This window comes from Salmo salar, chromosome ssa03, assembly GCF_905237065.1.
Source record: "Salmo salar chromosome ssa03, Ssal_v3.1, whole genome shotgun sequence".
Taxonomy (NCBI): domain Eukaryota; kingdom Metazoa; phylum Chordata; class Actinopteri; order Salmoniformes; family Salmonidae; genus Salmo; species Salmo salar.
Window position 1 is genome coordinate 72,454,879 of NC_059444.1, and position 21,163 is coordinate 72,476,041.

The window sequence follows — 21,163 nt, forward strand, 5'->3', positions numbered from 1 at the left end:
TCACTGCCACATTTACCCAACACAAGTAAATGGTAAGGTTGTCATAGCAGCAGGAACAGGCATTCATACCTTGATATTCTAAGAGGAATGTGATAATGAACCCATTGCATAATGCAGTGACTGTAAACCAGCTGAACAGTACATAGTCTCTCACAGTGCAGCAGCTGTGTAGGGGGCTTTCTGCAGGGAGTTGATGCCTGGAGGACATGCACAACAGAGGTCTTCCATAGGGAATGGCGCGAGGGATATAGAAAGCTCTTCAGTTAAATAATGTACCTTCATTTGAAACATCATTTGGAAGACAGATTCTTTAGAACTTCAGGGTTCGATTTTTTTACATCTTAAACCATAATTGGGATAAGCATTATTTTCATCGTCCTTATTGCTAGATCACCTGCATTAGGAAAACCTTGCTCACCAGCATCATTCCCCATCCTGAACTCTGCTCATGTAAGGCTGTCTACACGGGCAGCCCAGTTCTGATATTTTTTCCACTAATTGGTCATTTGACAAATCAGATTTTTTTCAGATCTGTCAAACAACTGAATTACTGAATTGTTCTGCCTGTGTAAACAGCTTAAGTGTGTCGTGTGTGGGCATAAGGACAAGGATCTGAAGGCCTCACATTCCTCCAGATTGGAGTGAGATGGAAAGCACTCGTATGTAACCTGCCAATACCCACCCACTGCTGGGGGATGTGTGTTTTAGGACTCAAATGTGGTGTTTAGTAGTAAATAGATAATGGAAGAGCCCTTATTTGATTTTAGTGATGGTGAAAAGAAATGTACAACTGATCACAGAAAGCTGAAAGCACCCAATCCAACTAAATGCAAGGTGAAAATAGGTCAATAGTATAATTCCTGTGAAAATGACAAATCGGTGGTATTTAACCTTTCCTTGCTCAGGGACCCCCTCCCAGGGACCCCATCATACATAAGACATTTTTAACATTTTTAACTTCTCATCAGGTGATTGGCAATGGAAAGGTGAAGTAATCAACATTTAAAAATGGATTTGGTAGATAAGTCATTATTTTTGAACTCCCTACATAATTGGAAGTGTAAACTAACACAGCCTATTAGCTAGAAAGGTAATTTAAACTATCACTAAGAACAACTGTTTAGCTGGTTAAACAAAAGTTTGCCATGTGTTGCCAAAAATGTATGTCCAAGTCAAGAAAGCTTTCCAGCAGCACTCGCCACACTGGAAACTTATACACGTGTTATAGACTGTTTCAAAGCCTGTCAGACATTACTTATTATTGGCTTCAATGAGTTGATTAATAAAGTTGACTATTATAAAGATATTCTCCTCCACTGTAGGTATGTAATTCAATGTTTATTCTGTTATTGATAGTGATATAAAAATCCTGTTTTGTTTTAGGGGTTTTGCGGATCCCGGGTTGAATAGCCCTGACATAAATTAATGTTTAAATGAGTAGATAAACAATGAAATATCAATAAATAAAATACTACTTTAATGATCCATAATGACTTGAAATGTACAAAATAGAAACATATGATGTGAATAATTCTATGCATCTTTTTCACAATACCATTTGTCTCGTGGCCATTTCCAGGGCACAATAGCTACATCTTGATCAGCATAAAATAATGTGAATAATGACAATGTAGTGAATCTAACTTTGGCTTCCACACAGTGAGGTTTAAAGTGATACGTATATTCACAGCTTTATACACAGACGCTGCCATCACATGAGAGGAAGCTTGGATGGCAGAGGAATTCTTGCATAAAAATATATTTAGGGCTAGATTCAACCCAGAACGCGGAGTACCCTCATTATAGCGTAATTGACATTGAGAGGTCATTTCCAATAGAGCCAACAAATGCAGTGTTTACTGTGAATGCGGGAACATTGTCTTTGAATGCCAATCGTGCTATAACGTGGGTCTTCCACCCTCCGGATTGAATCTAGGCCTCAATGTCAATCTGAAGCATACATCAGTCAAACCTTCATCATTTCAAAATATTATACCGAAACAAGAGGGCAAAGTAAATGTGGTGGTTTTCTGACTAGACAAAAGCCTTGATATGTAAAGCATTCTGTACATCAAACTAAATAGATATTTTTTCTATATTTTTGGAAGTAACAATATAGTTTTATTATATTTATATACATTTTAAATTGTTAGACACCATGGTGTCATAGTTTGACCTACAGTCATGAATCTCATAACAATTTTATAGGATTATAGCGACTAACACTACTGGCAAAATTATGAAAATACATTGCCTAAAATGCAAAAGAGCGCCACCTCAGCCATGAAAGGCAGAACGGGGAACTGCACCTTATAACAGTAAGGACGATGATAGTAATGATAATAGTAACAATAATTCTCTTCATATCAATAGCAGTATTCCAGACCCATTTTAAGTAAAAAAAATTGTTGTAAGAACAATTGTAGTATTAAAACAGAACATATCTCTCCTCCCACTCATTTGGGCCTCAGTTCATGTTCTCATGCTTCTGTAGAAAGAGGTTTTGGAAGGAGTGGGGGGATTGGGTGGGAAAGAGGAAGATTTGGCAGTTTGTTTCTCTTTCCCTCCCCTCTCCTTTTCAGTCTCTCTCCCTTGCACAGAGGACTTTAGAACGGTTGAATAGCAGTTGCTTCTAAAGTCTTTCGTATAAATGGAGACAATCTTCATTGAGATTTTGTTTAAGTCACGTATTCCCTCCATCTCTGAAATCACAGTCCCTTTTAGTATAAGATACATCTTGGATCCAAACAGATATATTTAAGGTGTCCCATTAATTCTAACACAAACACAGAGAGAGAGAGTGTGTGTGTAGGAGAGAGAGAATGTGAATATGTGTGTACATTACGTACATGAGCATTTGTAAGTGTGCATTTCTGTATGTGCCAGTATAGTGATCTGTGTTATTGAGTGAGAGGGTGTACATGTCTGTGTGTTTATTTCTATGCTGTTGGTCTGGGCACTTATTTTTGCTACAGATTTGTAATACAGTGACCAGTCTGTATATAATATGCCGTTATAAGACTTAAGATGATAAAGAAGCTATAGAGAAATAGAATGTGTTTACAGGTCCTAATCGAAGGGCCTTCAGTGAGCATGGAGCCCTCCCATTGGTGAGGTAAAAACAGACAACCAATCACACACAGTCATACAGACAGGTTTCCTTCAGACACAGCCACTACAGTCAAGTGAGGATTTACCCATCAAGCTCTTTCCAACAGGGGACCAGTCATATCATTCAGTCCAACAGGTAGGGGCTCCGCCGATGACACACTGACCCCTACAAGAGGTGCTCCACCTACGACATTACCCAAGACATGCATGTAGGCTGCCACCTTGTTTCATTCATGCCCATATTCTGAACTACAGAATATGGACATGAATATTCATCCCAATAACTCGCTCCAGCAATGACATTCACTCAGACAAAGAGCTCTTAACATTTCTATTCACTCACACAGGTTTTCATTGACTGCACTTCACTAACTGTAAGGGGAGTCTCTCCTGAAACTGAACACATCTGAACAGCCAGCTATGGAGCCAACAACAGTCAAGCTAGACAGCTACTGTACCTAATTCTAACCCTAGGGTTGAGAGGAGGAGCTAACTAACCCTAGGGTAGAGAGGAGGAGCTAACTAACCCTAGGGTTGAGAGGAGGAGCTAGACAGCTACCTAACCCTAGGGTAGAGAGGAGGAGCTAGACAGCTACCTAACCCTAGGGTTGAGAGGAGGAGCTAGACAGCTACCTAACCCTAGGGTAGAGAGGAGGAGCTAGACAGCTACCTAACCCTAGGGTTGAGAGGAGGAGCTAGACAGCTACCTAACCCTAGGGTTGAGAGGAGGAGCTAGACAGCTACCTAACCCTAGGGTTGAGAGGAGGAGCTAGACAGCTACCTAACCCTAGGGTAGAGAGGAGGAGCTAACTAACCCTAGGGTAGAGAGGAGGAGCTAGACAGCTAACTAACCCTAGGGTAGAGAGGAGGAGCTAGACAGCTAACTAACCCTAGGGTAGAGAGGAGGAGCTAGACAGCTACCTAACCCTAGGGTAGAGAGGAGGAGCTAGACAGCTAACTAACCCTAGGGTAGAGAGGAGGAGCTAGACAGCTACCTAACCCTAGGGTAGAGAGGAGGAGCTAGACAGCTAACTAACCCTAGGGTAGAGAGGAGGAGCTAGACAGCTACCTAACCCTAGGGTAGAGAGGAGGAGCTAGACAGCTACCTAACCCTAGGGTAGAGAGGAGGAGCTAGACAGCTACCTAACCCTAGGGTAGAGAGGAGGAGCTAGACAGCTAACTAACCCTAGGGTAGAGAGGAGGAGCTAGACAGCTACCTAACCCTAGGGTAGAGAGGAGGAGCTAGACAGCTACCTAACCCTAGGGTTGAGAGGGGGAGCTAGACAGCTACCTAACCCTAGGGTTGAGAGGAGGAGCTAGACAGCTAACTAACCCTAGGGTAGAGAGGAGGAGCTAGACAGCTAACTAACCCTAGGGTAGAGAGGAGGAGCTAGACAGCTAACTAACCCTAGGGTAGAGAGGAGGCGCTACCTAACCCTAGGGTAGAGAGGAGGAGCTACCTAACCCTAGGGTAGAGAGGAGGAGCTACCTAACCCTAGGGTAGAGAGGAGGAGCTACCTAACCTAACCCTAGGGTAGAGAGGAGGAGCTACCTAACCTAACCCTAGGGTAGAGAGGAGGAACTAGAGCTACCCAGAGAAGACAGAAGGAGAAAGCACTAACTAGTGTTAATGAGGACAATCCTCATTCTCTCTTTCCCCAACAACACTAAGAACTGCTCAGATGAAAAAGCTAAACAACATTTGATTGTTTCTCTCAATATTTTGGCCTAAGTTTTGTCACTATTTTACTCCTATTATTTGTTGCCTCAATCTACATTCAGTCATTCCATCCTCGTAGTGTTTGTGTGTGTGTGTTGACATTAGAGTCAGTGCTTGTGTGTGTTACTGTATTTGTGTGCATGCGAGTGTATCTGTGCGAGTCAGCTACCAGGCCCTGAGTACCAGGCATTGGTCAGCCCTTTTTCCATCCCTCATTTCCCCTCTCTTTTCCTGATTGGTCCTCCCTCTGGGTGAAATCGGGTCCTCTGCTTTTGTTGTGTGAATCCATCATGGATAGCAGCAGTTGTGGCCTCTCTCTCTCTCCTGTTCCCTCACTGACTCCATCCCCCTCCTTTCTCTTTCTGTTTGTCTTCTCAGCTCCGACTCCCATCATCCCTTCTTCCTCGTGGTGACAGAGCAGAAATGGGAAAAGGAGAGCTGGAGAGCCTTGGGAAAGAAAAGAGAGATTAAAGTCATAATTTTTTGTTTGTTAGAGCCATTAATGGACGCTTCAACAAGAGTAAGAGCTGCCGCAGTGCCATACTATCTGAATAACACATTCATGAATTTTGAGCCTGATTTCAATTCAAGAGACAGGAGAGGGAGACAGGAGAGGGAGACAGGAGAGCAGGGAGACATGACAGAGAGAGACATGAAAGAAACCAGAGAAAAACAGGAGACAGAAAAGAGAGATGAGAGAGAGAGGACAGAGACAAGAGAGACAGAAGAGACAGAGGACAGAGACAGAAGAGAGAGAGAGAGGACAGAGACAAGAGAGACAGAAGAGACAGAGGACAGAGACAGAAGAGAGAGAGAGAGGACAGAGAAGAGAGACAGAAGAGACAGAGGACAGAGACAGAAGAGAGAGAGAGAGAGGACAGAGACAAGAGAGACAGAAGAGACAGAGGACAGAGACAGAAGAGAGAGAGAGAGGACAGAGGACAGAGACAGAAGAGAGAGAGAGAGGACAGAGACAGAAGAGAGAGAGAGAGGACAGAGACAGGAGGCAGAGGTTTACAACCTGGCATAGGATTTGTTTTATCTTTGTTTATTTTACAAGACAGGCCTATCTCTGTACTCTTATCCTCTCACCCTGCTCCCAATCACCTGTCCATCGCTCTTCCCCTTACCTGTCAGTCACTCTCTTCAGAGCACGTTCAATGTTCATGCGGTGTCCGACGCGCGTCACACCCAGGTCCAGATAGTCCTCCTTGGTGAGGGAGGGCAGGTGAGTGCCGTCGATCTCGTTGTCCAGGAAATGCTCCCTGTGCTCGCCCAGGTTCAGGTATCCCAGCCAATCAGCCACGTCGTATTTGGTCCAATAAGGCAGTGGCTTGGAGGCAAAGGGCTTGGAGGGGGACGGGGGAGGGAGGTGGGGGTAGCTCAGGCATGGGGGAGCGGGGAGAGGGTGCAGGGGAGGGGATGAGCTACCAGATAGAAAGTGGGTGGGGGAGAGGGAGCGAGACACCAACAGGGAGGCGTTTGGGGGAGGAGGGGCGCCAGAGGGGGCGAACAGAGGAGGGGAGGGGGAGAAGTAGGGGTCCCCCATGTGGTTAGCGGGCGAGGGCGGGGTCATAGAGCCACGGAGCTCGTAGAGGCTGCTGTAGAGGGGTGTGGTGGGGAGGAGGGGGAGGGAGGAGGGGCGGGGTGGACCCAGTTTGGGCCTCTCTGAGGGGGAGATGAGTGGACTGGGGGCTCTCCTACGCTGCAGGTGATGGGACTCTGCCTTCCTGGACTCTCTACTTGGGATAAACTGGAACTCCAGGGCTTTGGTGCGATACACAGGCCGGTGTTTAGGGGAGGTGGGATAAGGGGAGTAGGTGGGGGAGGACAGGGGGGAGTGGGAGCGTGGAGGGGGCTGTACGGCAGCCACAGGGGGCTGGGGGGAGGAGGGACGGTTCCAGTTGGGGTACTGGGAGGAAGGGGTGGGGGACAGGGACAGGGCGGGCTGGGAGTGGTGGATAGGGGAGGGGGACAGGGAACGAACTGAGGAGGGGCTCAGGGCCGAGGCGGAGTCTTCTGAAAACCTAGGGACAGAAAAGGAGGACTGACAATGACACACCTACGGTACATAGAGGGGCTATTCATAAAACATTACCCAACCTCACCACCACTATTCACTAGTAGCCTAAACCTGAAGACGGACATTGTTAGATTAGCTATCAATATGATGCTCAGGATGTTAACAGCAGCTAATTGCTATTAGAGTTGTGCTGAGTAGACAGGAACTTGCTTTTCTTTTCTCTGGCTGTTGAAACACAGGCAGCAAATTGAAGAAAGGGGAAATGTTTTATATCCAGTCAAACAGACAGTGTGTGAGAAAGGAGGAGTGCAATTACCTGTTTCTGGTGGAGGAGAGACATAAAGCAGACGGAGACAAAAGCATGGGACATAAAAATGGGGAAGAATTTACATAGTAAAACACTCACTCACTCACCCACTTACCCATTCCCACAAAATACATGACAAGAGATCGCTGTGTGATTGATGTTTACAACACAGCAGGTTGGTGGTACCTTAATTGGGGAGAATGGACTCGTGGTAACTGCTGGAGCGGAATCAGTGGAATGGTATCAAACACATGGCTTGACTCCATTCCAGACATTATTATAAGCCGTCCTCCCCTCAGCAGCCTCCACTGGTGTACAAGTAAAACATGTAGGCCTTTGTACTGAAATCTATGGTCTACTGAAGATAATACACTGCTCAAAAAAATAAAGGGAACACTAAAATAACACATCCTAGATCTGAATGAATTAAATAATCTTATTAAATACTTTTTTCTTTACATAGTTGAATGTGCTGACAACAAAATTACACAAAAATAATCAATGGAAATCCAATTTATCAACCCATGGAGGTCTGGATTTGGAGTCACACTCAAAATGAAAGTGGAAAACCACACTACAGGCTGATCCAACTTTGATGTAATGTCCTTAAAACAAGTCAAAATGAGGCTCAGTAGTGTGTGTGGCCTCCACGTGCCTGTATGACCTCCCTACAACGCCTGGGCATGCTCCTGATGAGGTGGCGGATGGTCTCCTGAGGGATCTCCTCCCAGACCTGGACTAAAGCATCCGCCAACTCCTGGACAGTCTGTGGTGCAACGTGGCGTTGGTGGATGGAGCGAAACATGATGTCCCAGATGTGCTCAATTGGATTCAGGTCTGGGGAACGGGCGGGCCAGTCCATAGCATCAATGCCTTCCTCTTGCAGGAACTGCTGACACACTCCAGCCACATGAGGTCTAGCATTGTCTTGCATTAGGAGGAACCCAGGGCCAACCGCACCAGCATATGGTCTCACAAGGGGTCTGAGGATCTCATCTCGGTACCTATTGGCAGTCAGGCTACCTCTGGCGAGCACATGGAGGGCTGTGCTGCCCCCCAAAGAAATGCCACTCCACACCATGACTGACCCACCGCCAAACCGGTCATGCTGGAGGATGTTGCAGGCAGCAGAACGTTCTCCACGGCATCTCCAGACTCTGTCACGTCTGTCACATGTGCTCAGTGTGAACCTGCTTTCATCTGTGAAGAGCACAGGGCGCCAGTGGCGAATTTGCCAATCTTGTTCTCTGGCAAATGCCAAACGTCCAGCACGGTGTTGGGCTGTAAGCACAACCCCCACCTGTGGACGTCGGGCCCTCATACCACCCTCATGGAGTCTGTTTCTGACCATTTGAGCAGACACATGCACATTTGTGGCCTGCTGGAGGTCATTTTGCAGGGCTCTGGCAGTGCTCCTCCTGCTCCTCCTTGCACAAAGGCGGAGGTAGCGGTCCTGCTGCTGGGTTGTTGCCCTCCTACGGCCTCCTCCACGTCTCCTGATGTACTGGCCTGTCTCCTGGTAGCGCCTCCATGCTCTGGACACTACGCTGACAGACACAGCAAACCTTCTTGCCACAGCTCGCATTGATGTGCCATCCTGGATGAGCTGCACTACCTGAGCCACTTGTGTGGGTTGTAGACTCCGTCTCAAGCTACCACTAGAGTGAAACCACCGCCAGCATTCAAAAGTGACCAAAACATCAGCCAGGAAGCATAGGAACTGAGACGTGGTCTGTGGTCACCACCTGCAGAACCACTCCTTTATTGGGGGTGTCTTGCTAATTGCCTATAATTTCCACCTGTTGTCTATTCCATTTGCACAACAGCATGTGAAATGTATTGTCAATCAGTGTTGCTTCCTAAGTGGACAGTTTGATTTCACAGAAGTGTGATTGACTTGGAGTTACATTGTGTTGTTTAAGTGTTCCCTTTATTTTTTTGAGCAGTGTATAACAGTAGTCATTTTACCTGTATCAACACACACAACCTCACCAAATATCCTCTAACATATCATAGAGAGAGTACCTGTGTCTACTTAACGATCTCTGGCTCCCTCTCTGCTGCAGTTTGTTGCTGAGCTCATTGATGATGCTGGCCTTCATGCTGGACATGGGGGGGTACAGCCTCCGGCCCTCTAGGTATGTCCCCTGGTCCCCTACTAACTGACCCTCTGACCCCCACAGAGGCTTCATCTCAGGGGTCCGGGGCCGGTCAAAGTAAGGTGACGTGGGACGCCCCAAATTCTGTGTCATCCCATAACCCTCCCGTCCTCCATCGTCCTCCTCCTCTCCTTCCTCGCCCTCCTCCTCCTCTTCCTCATCCTCCCTCCGTCTGTGTGACTGGAAGGAGGGCGGGGCGGTACTGGTCTCTCTGCGTAGTTCGGCCGCGCGGCCCCCCTCCCTGAACCTGCCTGATTTGGGGTAGGTGGAGACGGCCGCCGTGGCGTTGTGCATATCAAACGTCTGTCCGTCCAGGTAGCTCATGTACGACTCCAGGAGGTCTGCTCCTCCCGCCCTGTCTCCCTCCCCTCCTCCTCCTCCCTCCCTCCCTCTCTCCAGCCTCTCTTCTAGCCTCTCTCTGGCTCCTCCGCTCATGGCCAGGATGTTGTCCAGGTGGTGGTCACTGCTGCTGCGGCTGTCCAGCTCCTCTATCCCAGAGTCCACCACCATCTCCTGGGACTCACCTGCCTTAGCTGTGGGGTGAGGGTGGTGCTCCCCTATCCTGCGGCCGGCCGCTGTAGAACCAGAGGGGGCTGGGTGTGTCCTGTCCTGGTGGGGCTGGACTGAGGTCCTCGTGGTGGTGGCGGCGGTGGTGGTGGTGGTGGTGGTACAGGGAGCGGTGGAGGTCAGGGCTGCAGAGCCCCGGAAGGGGCCAGAGGAGGCTGCGGTGGAGGAGATGGGAGGGGGACCACGGTAGGATGGGGGCCCTGCAATGGAGTGGGGAGGAGGGGTGGGGGATGAGCTTCTATGGATGGTGGAGGTGCGACCCTGGGTGGGGGAGGAGCGACCCTGGGTGGGGGAGAAGCGACCCTGGGTGGGGGAGGAGCGACCCTGGGTGGGGGAGGAGCGACCCTGGGTGGGGGAGAAGCGACCTTTGGGAGGAGCAGTGGGGGAGGAACGCCCATGGGAAGTGGAGGAGCGCCCGGTGTGCGTGCTGTTGTAGAGGTGGTGAGAGTGGGTCATGGCAAGGGAGGGTCTGTGAAAGGAGCTGGGTGGGGGTGGGGGGAGACAGAGGGGGGAGGCGGGGGTCCTGTGGGCTGGAGGCCGGAGGGTGAGGGTGGAGGAAGGGGGTTGGGTGATGTCTGAGTGGGGGAGTTTCCTGACTGGGTCAGGTTAGCCACCTCACTGTCATAGGATGTAAGGCTGGAGGTGGTGGAGTCCCCCGCCTGTGGGGAGGGTAGGGGGGTGTGGGCCGGGAACCCACTGATAAACATATCTTTTGGAGGGGGTGGTGGGGGAGGAGGGGGAGGCGGTGGGGGCTGCTGCTGGCGGGAGGCCAGGTTGTTTATAATGGCGCGGTGTGTGTAACCTGACATTCCACCCCGGTCAAAGCTGTTGGCAAACTCCAGCGGAGGGGGCAGTGGGTCCGCAAACACAAACTCATCATCCACATCCACCGAGGGGGCAGGGGGCGGCAGAACCATGAGGCCACTGCCCCCGGAACCCCCTCCCCCCTGAGGGTGAGATGGGGCGGCTGTAGCGGGGGGAGATGGAGGGGTGAGAGACAGGATGTAGCCTGCCTCACTCTCCATCCTCAGAAACGAGGCCTGGCGAGGCTGCTGGGACGACAGCTGAGGGGGCTGCTGGGTAGGGGCTGTCTGCTGCCTCATGTACCCCTCTCTGTCCCGCTCTCTTTCTCTCGACCTCTCCCTCTCTCTCGACCTCTCCCTCTCTCTCTCCCTCTCTCTCGACCTCTCCCTCTGTCTTTCCTCCCTGTAGGTGGGTTGGTAGTGCTGGGACTGGTAGTGATGTGTGTGGACTGTTTTGTCCTCAGAGAAGCGCACCCTCAGCCCCTCTCTGGCCCCGCCGCCCTCCCTTTCCCGCTCCCCTCCCCCCTCATCGCCCCAGCCTGCACCCCTGAGGATCCTGGGGAAGGGGGGTCGGCCGGTGGAGGTGGTGGCGGCTAGGGAGGAGGAGGTGACCAGGTAGGAGGAGCTGGAGGAATGGGTGGCTGAGGAAGCCGGTGTGGGGGAGGTGGCCTGGGAGGGGAACGCCACCACACTGGACATCTGTCGTACAAACTGGTGCTCGGTCCCTCTCTCCCTCCTCATCCTGCCGTCGTCCTTCAGGGCCCGCTCCCTGGCAGCCAGGGCCAGGCCCAGGGGGGACGAGGGGTCCAGGACCTTTCCTGTCAGGGGGTGGATGAAGGTGGTGCCAGAGGGGACCTGCTGCTGCTGCCGGCTTGATGCCCCGTAGAAGTCAGCCGGAACAGACTTGGGCTGGTAGTCGGGAGCTGGGGAGGAGTACTCTGGCAGGCCGAAGGCAGGGGGCATGCTGCGGGTGTGGTGGATGAAGGTGTCCCCAGAGAACATGCCCTCGTCGATGGACTTGGAGGGCCGGAGGCGTGGGGAGGGGCCACCAGGCTGGGGGCTGAACTGCTGCTGCTGGGAGGCCTGAGTCCTGCCTGCCACTCCTCCTCCTCCTCCCCCTGGCCCCACCTCCTCCTCAGCAGACATGAAGATGGAGGCGCTCTTCCTGCGGGCCTCATGGAAGCGTTCCCTGTCCCGGCGGGCTGCGCCCACGATGGCCGCCCCAAACTGGCTGGTGAAGTCACTATCCTGGCCTCGGAGGGAGGGCGGTGGAGGGGCCGGAGTGGAGGGGGGAGCAGGGGGTTGCGGGGCTGGGGTGGAAGGGGGTCCGTGGAGGGGTTGGGTTCTGTCAGTCTCCCCTGGTGGGGTGGGCTCAGCCTCCACACTGCTGCCCTGGCTGCTGCGGCCACTGCCACTGCTGATGGAGGGGGCCTTGACTATGATGGTGGGGATGGGGATGGAGCTCTTCTCCACTGGGGCCTTGCCCCCCCAGCGTGCCCTGGCCAGCACGCAGGTCCTCCACCTTGGACTGCTTCACCAGAGGGCCCTTCCCTCTCCGCGCCCCCCCTCCTTTAGGTACCCCCTCTCCAGCCCCCCCAGCCGCACTGCGGTCTGCCCTCTGGGTGGTCTGCTGCTGCTGGGGCATCACCGTGGCACTGCTGGAAGGTGGGGCGGCGTTACTGTAGCCCCTCCTTAGACCTGCAGCCTTGGCCCCCCCCACTCCTCCTCCCCCTCCAGATCCAACAGGCTCCCCTGGGTAGCCCCCTTTCCTAGAGGCAGTCCTGCTCTGAGCGGAGTGGGCGGGGGCATTAGAGTACTGGTGCGTGTGGTCCACCCCTCCTCCTCCATCGCTGGTACTGGGCCCCGCTGCCCTTTCACGGCCCCCGTGGGTAAAGTGCACAGACTGAGAGTAGAGCTGGTAGTGGGCTGCCGTGGAGGTGGACTGGGACACGGCCACAGAGGGCTGCTGGGAAGACTTGCCCCCTCTCCAGCCCAGGGGTGGGGCGGAGGAGAAGGGGGGGTCTGGCGGGGCGGTGGTGGGGGGTGGGGGGATGTCATCTGGGCCGGGAACCGAGAGACTTCGGGCAAACTTCATGGCCGGAGGATTGAGATGGGACTTCTCCTCTTCAGTCACCCCTGCAGTACACCACAGACAGAGATACAAGAGAGGGATGAAAAGGACTGATGAGAGAGAGAGGGACTGAGGTATAGGGATGGAGGATAGAGACAGAGCAGAGGGATCAGATGGGCGAGGGACTGAGGTATAGGGATGGAGGATAGAGACAGAGCAGAGGGATCAGATGGGCGAGGGACTGAGGTATAGGGATGGAGGATAGAGACAGAGCAGAGGGATCAGATGGGCGAGGGACTGAGGTATAGGGATGGAGGATAGAGACAGAGCAGAGGGATCAGATGGGCGAGGGACTGAGGTATAGGGATGGAGGATAGAGACAGAGCAGAGGGATCAGATGGGCGAGGGACTGAGGTATAGGGATGGAGGATAGAGACAGAGCAGAGGGATCAGATGGGCGAGGGACGGGGTAGAGGAATGGTACAGAGAAAATACTGCTCGAACAAAAGAACAGATGATTAATGTGGGAGGCTGTCTGTCTGTCTTTGTAACTGCCTGCATGTCTGTCTAACTGTCAGGCGGTCCTCTCATTCATCTGTAAGTCTGTCTGTCCTCCAGCAGAGATGATGACCAGCAACGGTCATTTGCCAACAGGGTGTGATGTTATACAGCCTTTTACTTGGCGAGTCACAGGAGAAGTCCATGGTCTTTAGCTGTCACATTGAACCAGAGTTCCAGCTCAGCTTCTGTGATGAACAGCTCCTAGATACAGTGTATCAGCCTACAAACAGTTTAGTACAGTACAACACATATAAACTGCTATACTCCACAGCAGAAGCATACTACAACATGAACCAGAGTAACATGTATGTTAACTGCAGGACAGACAGAACAGGAAGACTAGAAGGACATGGTATGCTACAGCTGCAGACAGTGTGTTACAGCACAGGCCTTTAAGAGTCTAGAGGACAGACAGACGGACAGGCCGGCCAGAGGGCTGGCCAGACAGACAGAGAGACAGCCTCACCGATGGATTTCTGTCGCAGCATACCGTGTGGAGGGGCATGGCCTGATGTGAACTGGGCGCGGTCATAGCCCAGCCCTGTCATCCCCATTTCTGATTGGTCGTAATTTGGCTGCACAGCAAGAGAGGGAAGAGGGAGCAGAGGACAATGTTCAGAAAGGATAGAACTTACAGACTGTGGTACTGTAAGTGCATTAAATAGCTTCACTATTCATGAAAGAGTTGTCAATTATTTGTAAAGTAGTTCATATCTAGTAGTATAGTAGCTTAGGCAGTCAAATCAATCTTATTTGTATGGGTGTTGCATCAAGCTAACCCACTGAATGACATTGTGTAGCATCTCCTAAAGATGTGAGTGTTACCATAGGAACACTACAGGACAAACTGTTCCTCTCAACCTCATGACAGGTGATCGCACCAGTGAACACGAGCGCTCGCACACACACACACGCGCGCCGACACACACACCTCATTGGCGTAAAAGGAGCCCCGGCTCCTGTCTCTCTTTGCCCCCTGACCCCGCATCCCTTGCCCCTCATTGGTGCTGATTGTCTGCTGAGCTGCTGCCAGGATCTCATCTAGTTTATCTGAGAGACAGTAAGAAAGAGAGAGAGAGACGGAGAGAGAGAGAGAGAGAGACGGAGAGAGAGAGAGAGACGGAGAGTGAGAGAGACGGAGAGAGAGATGGAGAGAGAGACAGAGAGAGAGATGGAGAGCGAGAGACGGAGAGAGAGAGAGAGATGGAGAGCGAGAGACGGAGACAGCGAGAGATGGTGAGTGAGAGACGGAGAGAGAGAGAGAGACGGAGAGCGAGAGAAGGAGAGAGAGAGAGAGAGATGGAGAGCGAGAGACGGAGACAGAGATAGATGGTGAGTGAGAGACGGAGAGAGAGAGAGAGATGGAGAGCGAGAGACGGAGACAGAGATAGATGGAGAGCGAGAGACGGAGAGAGAGAGAGATGGAGAGCGAGAGACGGAGACAGCGAGAGATGGTGAGTGAGAGACGGAGAGAGAGAGAGAGAGACGGAGAGAGAGAGAGATGGAGAGCGAGAGACGGAGAGAGAGAGAGATGGAGAGCGAGAGACGGAGAGAGAGAGAGATGGAGAGCGAGAGACGGAGAGAGAGAGAGATGGAGAGCGAGAGACGGAGAGAGAGAGAGATGGAGAGCGAGAGACGGAGACAGAGATAGATGGTGAGTGAGAGACGGAGAGAGAGAGAGATGGAGAGCGAGAGACAGAGACAGAGATAGATGGTGAGTGAGAGATGGAGAGAGAGAGAGATGGTGAGTGAGTGAGAGACGGAGAGAGAGAGAGAGACGGAGAGCGAGAGACGGAGAGAGAGAGAGACGGAGAGATGGACAGACCGGCAGAGAGAGAGAGAGACAGACAGACAGACAGAGAAATGGGCGCGAGAAATGGAGAGAGAGACGGAGAGAGAAAGAGACAGAGAGATGGAGAGAGAGATGGAGAGAGAGACGGACAGAGAGAGAGGGGGGGGGTGGACAGACGAAGAGAGTAAGACGGAGAGAGACAGAGGGAGAGAGACAGAGGGAGAGACAGACAGAGAGAGAGACAGACGGAGAGATGGAGAGAGAGAGAGACGGACAGACAGAGAGAGAGGGACAGAGAGGGGGGGTGGACAGACGAAGAGAGTAAGATGGAGAGAGACAGACGGAGAGACAGACAGAGAGAGAGAGAGAGAGAGAGAGAACAAGTGGTATAGATGTTAGAGAAGAGGATGCGACAGAGTGGAGGAGGGAAAGGGTGAGGGAGAGAGGGTCAAATCAAGCCAACAAACACTCCACCACACATCCCCCCACTGAGGGGGAATTTATTGATATGTTAAAAATAAAGCCCGGCTATTCCCCTGATACTGTACATGCATATGAAGTCTCTTACTCAAAGCCATCTGATAGACTGTCCTCTTCTTCTCTGTAACTTGTGAAGACTCGAATTCTGAAAGGATACGGAAAAACCCTGTAAGCTGACTGAATGCTAACTGGCTAGCAGAGACGTTTGCAGTTTTAACAGATAAAAACACAAAGCATAAAAGGAGTTTGTGAATCGTACCTGATTTTTTTTTCCAGGGGGTAGCAGCTGAGGACAAGGCAAAGGCAGGCGTTAACTTTGGCACTTGAGTTACTGTAACACCATCACTTGAGTTACTGTAACACCATCACTTGAGTTACTGTAACACCATCACTTGAGTTACTGTAACACCATCACTTGAGTTACTGTAACACCATCATTGTAAGTAATACTTATATTCCTATGTGTGCTGCAATCAGAGATGTCTGTTTCCTCTTTGTGACACGCACGCACGCACGCACACACACAGAAATCTCTCACCTCTCTCCACTATGACGCGTCCCCACCACAGGGAAGTGCAGTGAGTTCAGAGGAAAGACAGAGGTTAAACAGAGTAGTGGAGCGTGAGTAGACCACAGGGTTCTACAGACGGGTTCAGAGGTTAAACAGAGTAGTGGAGCGTGAGTAGACCACAGGGTTCTACAGACGGGTTCAGAGGTTAAACAGAGTAGTGGAGCGTGAGCAGACCACAGGGTTCTACAGACGGGTTCAGAGGTTAAACAGAGTAGTGGAGCGTGAGCAGACCACAGGGTTCTACAGACGGGTTCAGAGGTTAAACAGAGTAGTGGAGCGTGAGTAGACCACAGGGTTCTACAGACGGGTTCAGAGGTTAAACAGAGTAGTGGAGCGTGAGTAGACCACAGGGTTCTACAGACGGGTTCAGAGGTTAAGCAGAGTAGTGGAGAGTGAGCAGACCACAGGGTTCTACAGACGGGTTTAGAGGGGTTCAAACAGCCACCTGTGACTGTGTGAGCTTCTGTATTGTGGGGACCACGTTTTTAGAGGTGGTGAGTGGTAGGAAAGTAGTTTGGTTAAGTGTTTTGTTAAAATATCTTAAATGTTAGCTGAATTATTTTAGGGTCATTTAATTTCAGACACGCCAAATCATTCAGTTTAGAAAACAACACTGTGTGTAATAACTGCTGAACAACTTTCCAGTAAAAAGAAAGATGGCATACTGTCATTAGCCTTGTAATCGATGCTTAGACTACTGCTTTAGAATTGAAACGTGCTGTTAAAACAACGCTGAAGAACTCAGGTAAGTGTGTGATATCATTTCCATGTTAATGCTGGTGCTATCTTGCAGCGTGGCTTCCAGGTGAACTGGAACACTGCACCAAACATAGAGGTGAGACAGTTTAATGGGCATTGTCAGAGGTAGCTATATTAATTCATGGCATTAGAATAAGCATATGGCAGAGGCTGATATGGCTCCATCACACATTCTGCTCCTGAAACCTTGCTTTAGGGAACGCGCATATGGAATGAGGAGCAGAAGTTGATCCATAAAGAACAGTTGCAGGACAGACTGTTGTATGAAAAGAGATCTTTATAGCATATGTTTGTTTATGAAGATTAAATGAAACAAATATATCTACTGTATGGTTATGCATTAAATATGGAGAGTATAGTTGCATTATCACCCTGGACAGGGGACATGTATGTGTGGGGTTAAACAGTATATATACTGTTATTACAGCATTAAGGTGTGTAGTAGTGGGACGAGGAGTTGCAACATTGGTGTAGTGTAGGTTTGGGATGTTCCATACTATAGGGGTAGTGATCATTGGTTTACAGGCGGGGGGAGATCAGGGCAGGGCAGGGGGGTCTGTGGGGGCGGCTGCTCATGCTGTGTGTCAATCAGTCAGTCAGGGGTTTGGACCACAGAGAGGGGTGATGAGGGGATAGTCAGGGGGTTTGGACCACAGAGAGGGGTGATGAGGGGAGAGTCAGGGGGTTTGGACCACAGAGAGGGGTGATGAGGGGAGAGTCAGGGGGTTTGGACCACAGAGAGGGGTGATGAGGGGAGAGTCAGGGGGTTTGGACCACAGAGAGGGGTGGTGAGGGGAGAGTCAGGGGTTTGGACCACAGAGAGGGGTGATGAGGGGAGAGTCAGGGGGTTGGACCACAGAGAGGGGTGGTGAGGGGATAGTCAGGGGGTTTGGACCACAGAGAGGGGTGATGAGGGGAGAGTCAGGGGGTTTGGACCACAGAGAGGGGTGGTGAGGGGAGAGTCAGGGGGTTTGCCCGACAGAGAGGGGTGATGAGGGGAGAGTCAGGGGGTTTGGACCACAGAGAGGGGTGATGAGGGGATAGTCAGGGGGTTTGGACCACAGAGAGGGGTGATGAGGGGATAGTCAGGGGGTTTGGACCACAGAGAGGGGTGATGAGGGGAGAGTCGGGGGGTTTGGACCACAGAGAGGGGTGATGAGGGGATAGTCAGGGGTTTGGACCACAGAGAGGGGTGATGAGGGGAGAGTCAGGGGGTTTGGACCACAGAGAGGGGTGATGAGGGGAGAGTCAGGGGGTTTGGACCACAGAGAGGGGTGATGAGGGGAGAGTCAGGGGGTTTGGACCACAGAGAGGGGTGATGAGGGGAGAGTCAGGGGGTTTGGACCACAGACAGGGGTGATGAGGGGATAGTCAGGGGGTTTGGACCACAGAGAGGGGTGATGAGGGGAGAGTCAGGGGGTTTGGACCACAGAGAGGGGTGGTGAGGGGAGAGTCAGGGGTTTGGACCACAGAGAGGGGTGATGAGGGGATAGTCAGGGGGTTTGGACCACAGAGAGGGGTGATGAGGGGAGAGTCAGGGGGTTTGAACCACAGAGAGGGGTGATGAGGGGATAGTCAGGGGTTTGGACCACAGAGAGGGGTGATGAGGGGATAGTCAGGGGTTTGGACCACAGAGAGGGGTGATGAGGGGAGAGTCAGGGGTTTGGACCACAGAGAGGGGTGATGAGGGGATAGTCAGGGGTTTGGACCACAGAGAGGGGTGATGAGGGGATAGTCAGGGGGTTTGGACCACAGAGAGGGGTGATGAGGGGAGAGTCAGGGGGTTTGGACCACAGAGAGGGGTGATGAGGGGAGAGTCAGGGGGTTTGGACCACAGAGAGGGGTGGTGAGGGGAGAGTCAGGGGGTTTGGACCACAGAGAGGGGTGGTGAGGGGAGAGTCAGGGGGTTTGGACCACAGAGAGGGGTGGTGAGGGGAGAGTCAGGGGGTTTGGACCACAGAGAGGGGTGATGAGGGGAGAGTCAGGGGTACAGTAAGCTAGTAGTTACCCAACCATCTGGATCTTATCTTGGCTCTACACTAGAGGAGATAATAAGCAGTGTGTATTGAGGACAGGAGTAATGTCCCAGCAGACTGGCTTGTAAGGGAGAGTGACATGTGGGAGTCTGTTGGAATGAGCTGGAATCTGACCTAGGATCAGATAGGGAATACTCAGAGGCTCCCGCTTGCCTCTCATATTATCTGCTCCCATAAATCATCATCATGGGCGAAGTGAGCATGCTCAGTAGAGACCGCAGCAGCATCTACAGTAGTCTCCCTCCGAGTGACACCCACCCCTGCAGTGTTACCCTGGCAACGACACACTCAGCCAGTGTAGGTGTGTTTGTGGAGACGTGGGACTGGTCTGGGGGTGCTAGGGTTATAGGGCTGGGGGGTGCAGGGGGTCAGGGGGTAAAGGGAGGCGCAGTGAGAAGGATCAGGGGGTGGGTGGGGTCATTGTTTGGGGGGTTACCTGTAGTGGGGGTGCTGGAAGTGACAGTGTGGAACCTCTGAAAGAACAGTGAAATGCATTGAGATTCTCATCCATGTTGGTACCCTAACAATGCTGTCATTTCCCTGGACACTCAGACAGTACATGACAGTGTCACTTCTCTTCCTCTTGCTTCCCCTCCTTTTCTTCCCTCTGTCCATCACAGCATACCTCTCTGTGACTTTGTCTCCCGTTTTTGCCTTTCCCACTGGGCACACTCTGGTTGAATCAATGTTTTTTCCACGTCATTTCAAGGAAATGATGTTGAACCAACGTGGAATAGACGTTGAATTAACAACTAGACGTCTGTGCCCAGTGGGTTCTTTCTTTTTTAGGCCTCCCTCGCTTTTTTCACTTCATGCATCTTAAGCTCTACCAATCCCTCCTGTCTTTCACTTTCTCTTCTCGTCATTTCTCTCTATCTATCTCCAGACGTACATCTCCCTCTGTTATACATTCCTTTGTATTCCTTCTAGATGCTAGCTCTTTCCCTCTCCATATAGTCCTGGTCTCCCTTTCCTTCTCTGTCCTTCTGTCTTTCCTGTCTCTACCCAGAACCCAACCCGTCTCCCCCATGTCTTACCCATCTCCTCCAGTTCTGAGGTCATGGATTTGGAGCGGAGAGCGATGGCCGGAGTGCTTAGTCTTTTACTCTGCTGGGGGACTGTGGAGAAAGGAAAGCATCATCATCCTCATCCTCATCATCGTCGTCGTAGTTCCAGACCCTGTGCTGTCTCTTACTTTTCTTTCTTTGGCCATCCTCCATGTCAGGGTTGCGTGTTACCATGACAACCTTGACCATGAGGGCGTTTCCACCTTGCCTGATCATGTTGACCACCTGCCTGTGGCCCACCTTCACCACATTCTGACCATTCACCTGAGGGGGGGAAGAAGTCCATGTAACTGGTTAGAGAGGGTGATTTTTCCTAATAACAGTCATTGTGAAGAATCCAACTACAGCTCCCATCATGCCCTAGCAGCACACACCTCAATGAGGAAGTCTCCCATTCTCAGACCGGCTCTCCAGGCCACGCCTCCTTCGTCGACAGACTCCAGGTACTGCAGTGCTGGGAAGGCTGGGGTGGGAGTGAACTCCTCGATGGGGGTCTGAGCTGAAGACAGAGAGCAGAGGGGTCACCAACATTATGTCATAACCACTGTAATAACTAGACTGATGAAGCCGATGCAGCACAGTGAGACTGTCCAAGTGTGTTCATCTGTGTGTGTGTGTGCCTGTGTGTGTGTGCCTGTTTGTTAAAGGCCTGTCTGTATGTCTGACTGTCTATCTATCAACAGCTGATCGCACGTGTTTCCTTACCCTTGGCTCCTCTCAGCACAAAGCCAAAACCCTCACTGTCTTTTTTCTGCAGAAGCACTGTCTTCTCCTTGATGATATAGTCACTAAGAGAGAGGACAGAGAGAGATGGGGAGAGACACTTAGCAATAACATGAGATACATAAAAAAAAGGAGTGGAAAAAGGGGACAGCAGGAAGAAGAGAAAGAGAGAGAGAGGTAGGAGAGAGAGAGGTAGGAGAGAGAGAGAGAGAGGTAGGAGATAGGTATCCCCCTGCATACATGCACACTGCACCAGGAGGGAGCCTTAATCCTGGGAGAGAGAGGGAGGTGGGAGGGGTCAGGGACCTTCTGAAATGAGGCCACATTTTTTAAGCACATGAATGAATACATTTAACTGACTCTGCCCTGACTCGGCTCCCCAGAGCTGGGCAGTGGGTTTTGTATTTCCTGTG

At 51.4% G+C, this 21,163-nt stretch overlaps 2 protein-coding genes and 1 long non-coding RNA gene across 3 annotated transcripts in view; all 3 read right to left on the reverse strand.

Moving 5' to 3' along the window:
• Positions 1 to 1,454: 1,454 nt before the first annotated feature.
• On the reverse strand, positions 1,455 to 3,953 carry LOC123741701 (uncharacterized). Its single transcript, XR_006769227.1, has 2 exons — positions 3,893 to 3,953; positions 1,455 to 3,855 (listed from the first exon to the last, which is right to left on the reverse strand). It is a non-coding gene; the product is annotated as an uncharacterized lncRNA (long non-coding RNA).
• A 913-nt stretch (positions 3,954 to 4,866) lies between these two features.
• Positions 4,867 to 10,378, reverse strand: LOC106601574 (SH3 and multiple ankyrin repeat domains protein 1). The gene is made up of 4 exons (XM_045715358.1): positions 9,187 to 10,378; positions 7,171 to 7,176; positions 5,962 to 6,858; positions 4,867 to 5,278 (listed from the first exon to the last, which is right to left on the reverse strand). Exons 1-4 carry the CDS (start codon positions 10,341 to 10,343, stop codon positions 5,206 to 5,208), a joined length of 2,133 nt encoding a protein of 710 aa, XP_045571314.1. The 5' UTR covers positions 10,344 to 10,378; the 3' UTR covers positions 4,867 to 5,205.
• Positions 10,379 to 10,381: 3 nt separating this feature from the next.
• The window catches only part of LOC106593626 (SH3 and multiple ankyrin repeat domains protein 1), a gene marked incomplete at its 3' end in the record, with an annotated part of 86,682 nt that continues 75,900 nt past the window's right edge, over positions 10,382 to 21,163 (reverse strand). Inside the window, exons 18-28 of the mRNA XM_045716066.1 lie at positions 20,733 to 20,815; positions 20,402 to 20,526; positions 20,156 to 20,291; positions 19,998 to 20,078; positions 16,133 to 16,141; positions 15,854 to 15,880; positions 15,683 to 15,739; positions 14,254 to 14,372; positions 13,789 to 13,897; positions 12,213 to 12,826; positions 10,382 to 12,178 (exon numbers count right to left, since the gene is read on the reverse strand). Coding sequence (XP_045572022.1) covers positions 10,382 to 12,178; positions 12,213 to 12,826; positions 13,789 to 13,897; positions 14,254 to 14,372; positions 15,683 to 15,739; positions 15,854 to 15,880; positions 16,133 to 16,141; positions 19,998 to 20,078; positions 20,156 to 20,291; positions 20,402 to 20,526; positions 20,733 to 20,815 — 3,157 coding nt within the window. The remainder of the gene's footprint in view (positions 12,179 to 12,212; positions 12,827 to 13,788; positions 13,898 to 14,253; positions 14,373 to 15,682; positions 15,740 to 15,853; positions 15,881 to 16,132; positions 16,142 to 19,997; positions 20,079 to 20,155; positions 20,292 to 20,401; positions 20,527 to 20,732; positions 20,816 to 21,163) is intronic.

What these genes read in the sequence shown, in the direction of transcription:
- LOC106601574 (XM_045715358.1), bottom strand. Translation starts at nt 10,343, where the DNA reads ATGACCCACTCTCACCACCTCTACAACAGCACGCACACCGGGCGCTCC. An exon ending in CTGAAGAGAGTGACTGACAG is followed by an intron (nt 5,279 to 5,961) that starts GTAAGGGGAAGA and finishes TTCTTTCCCAAG; the next exon opens with GCTCTCCAGCTCTCCTTTTC.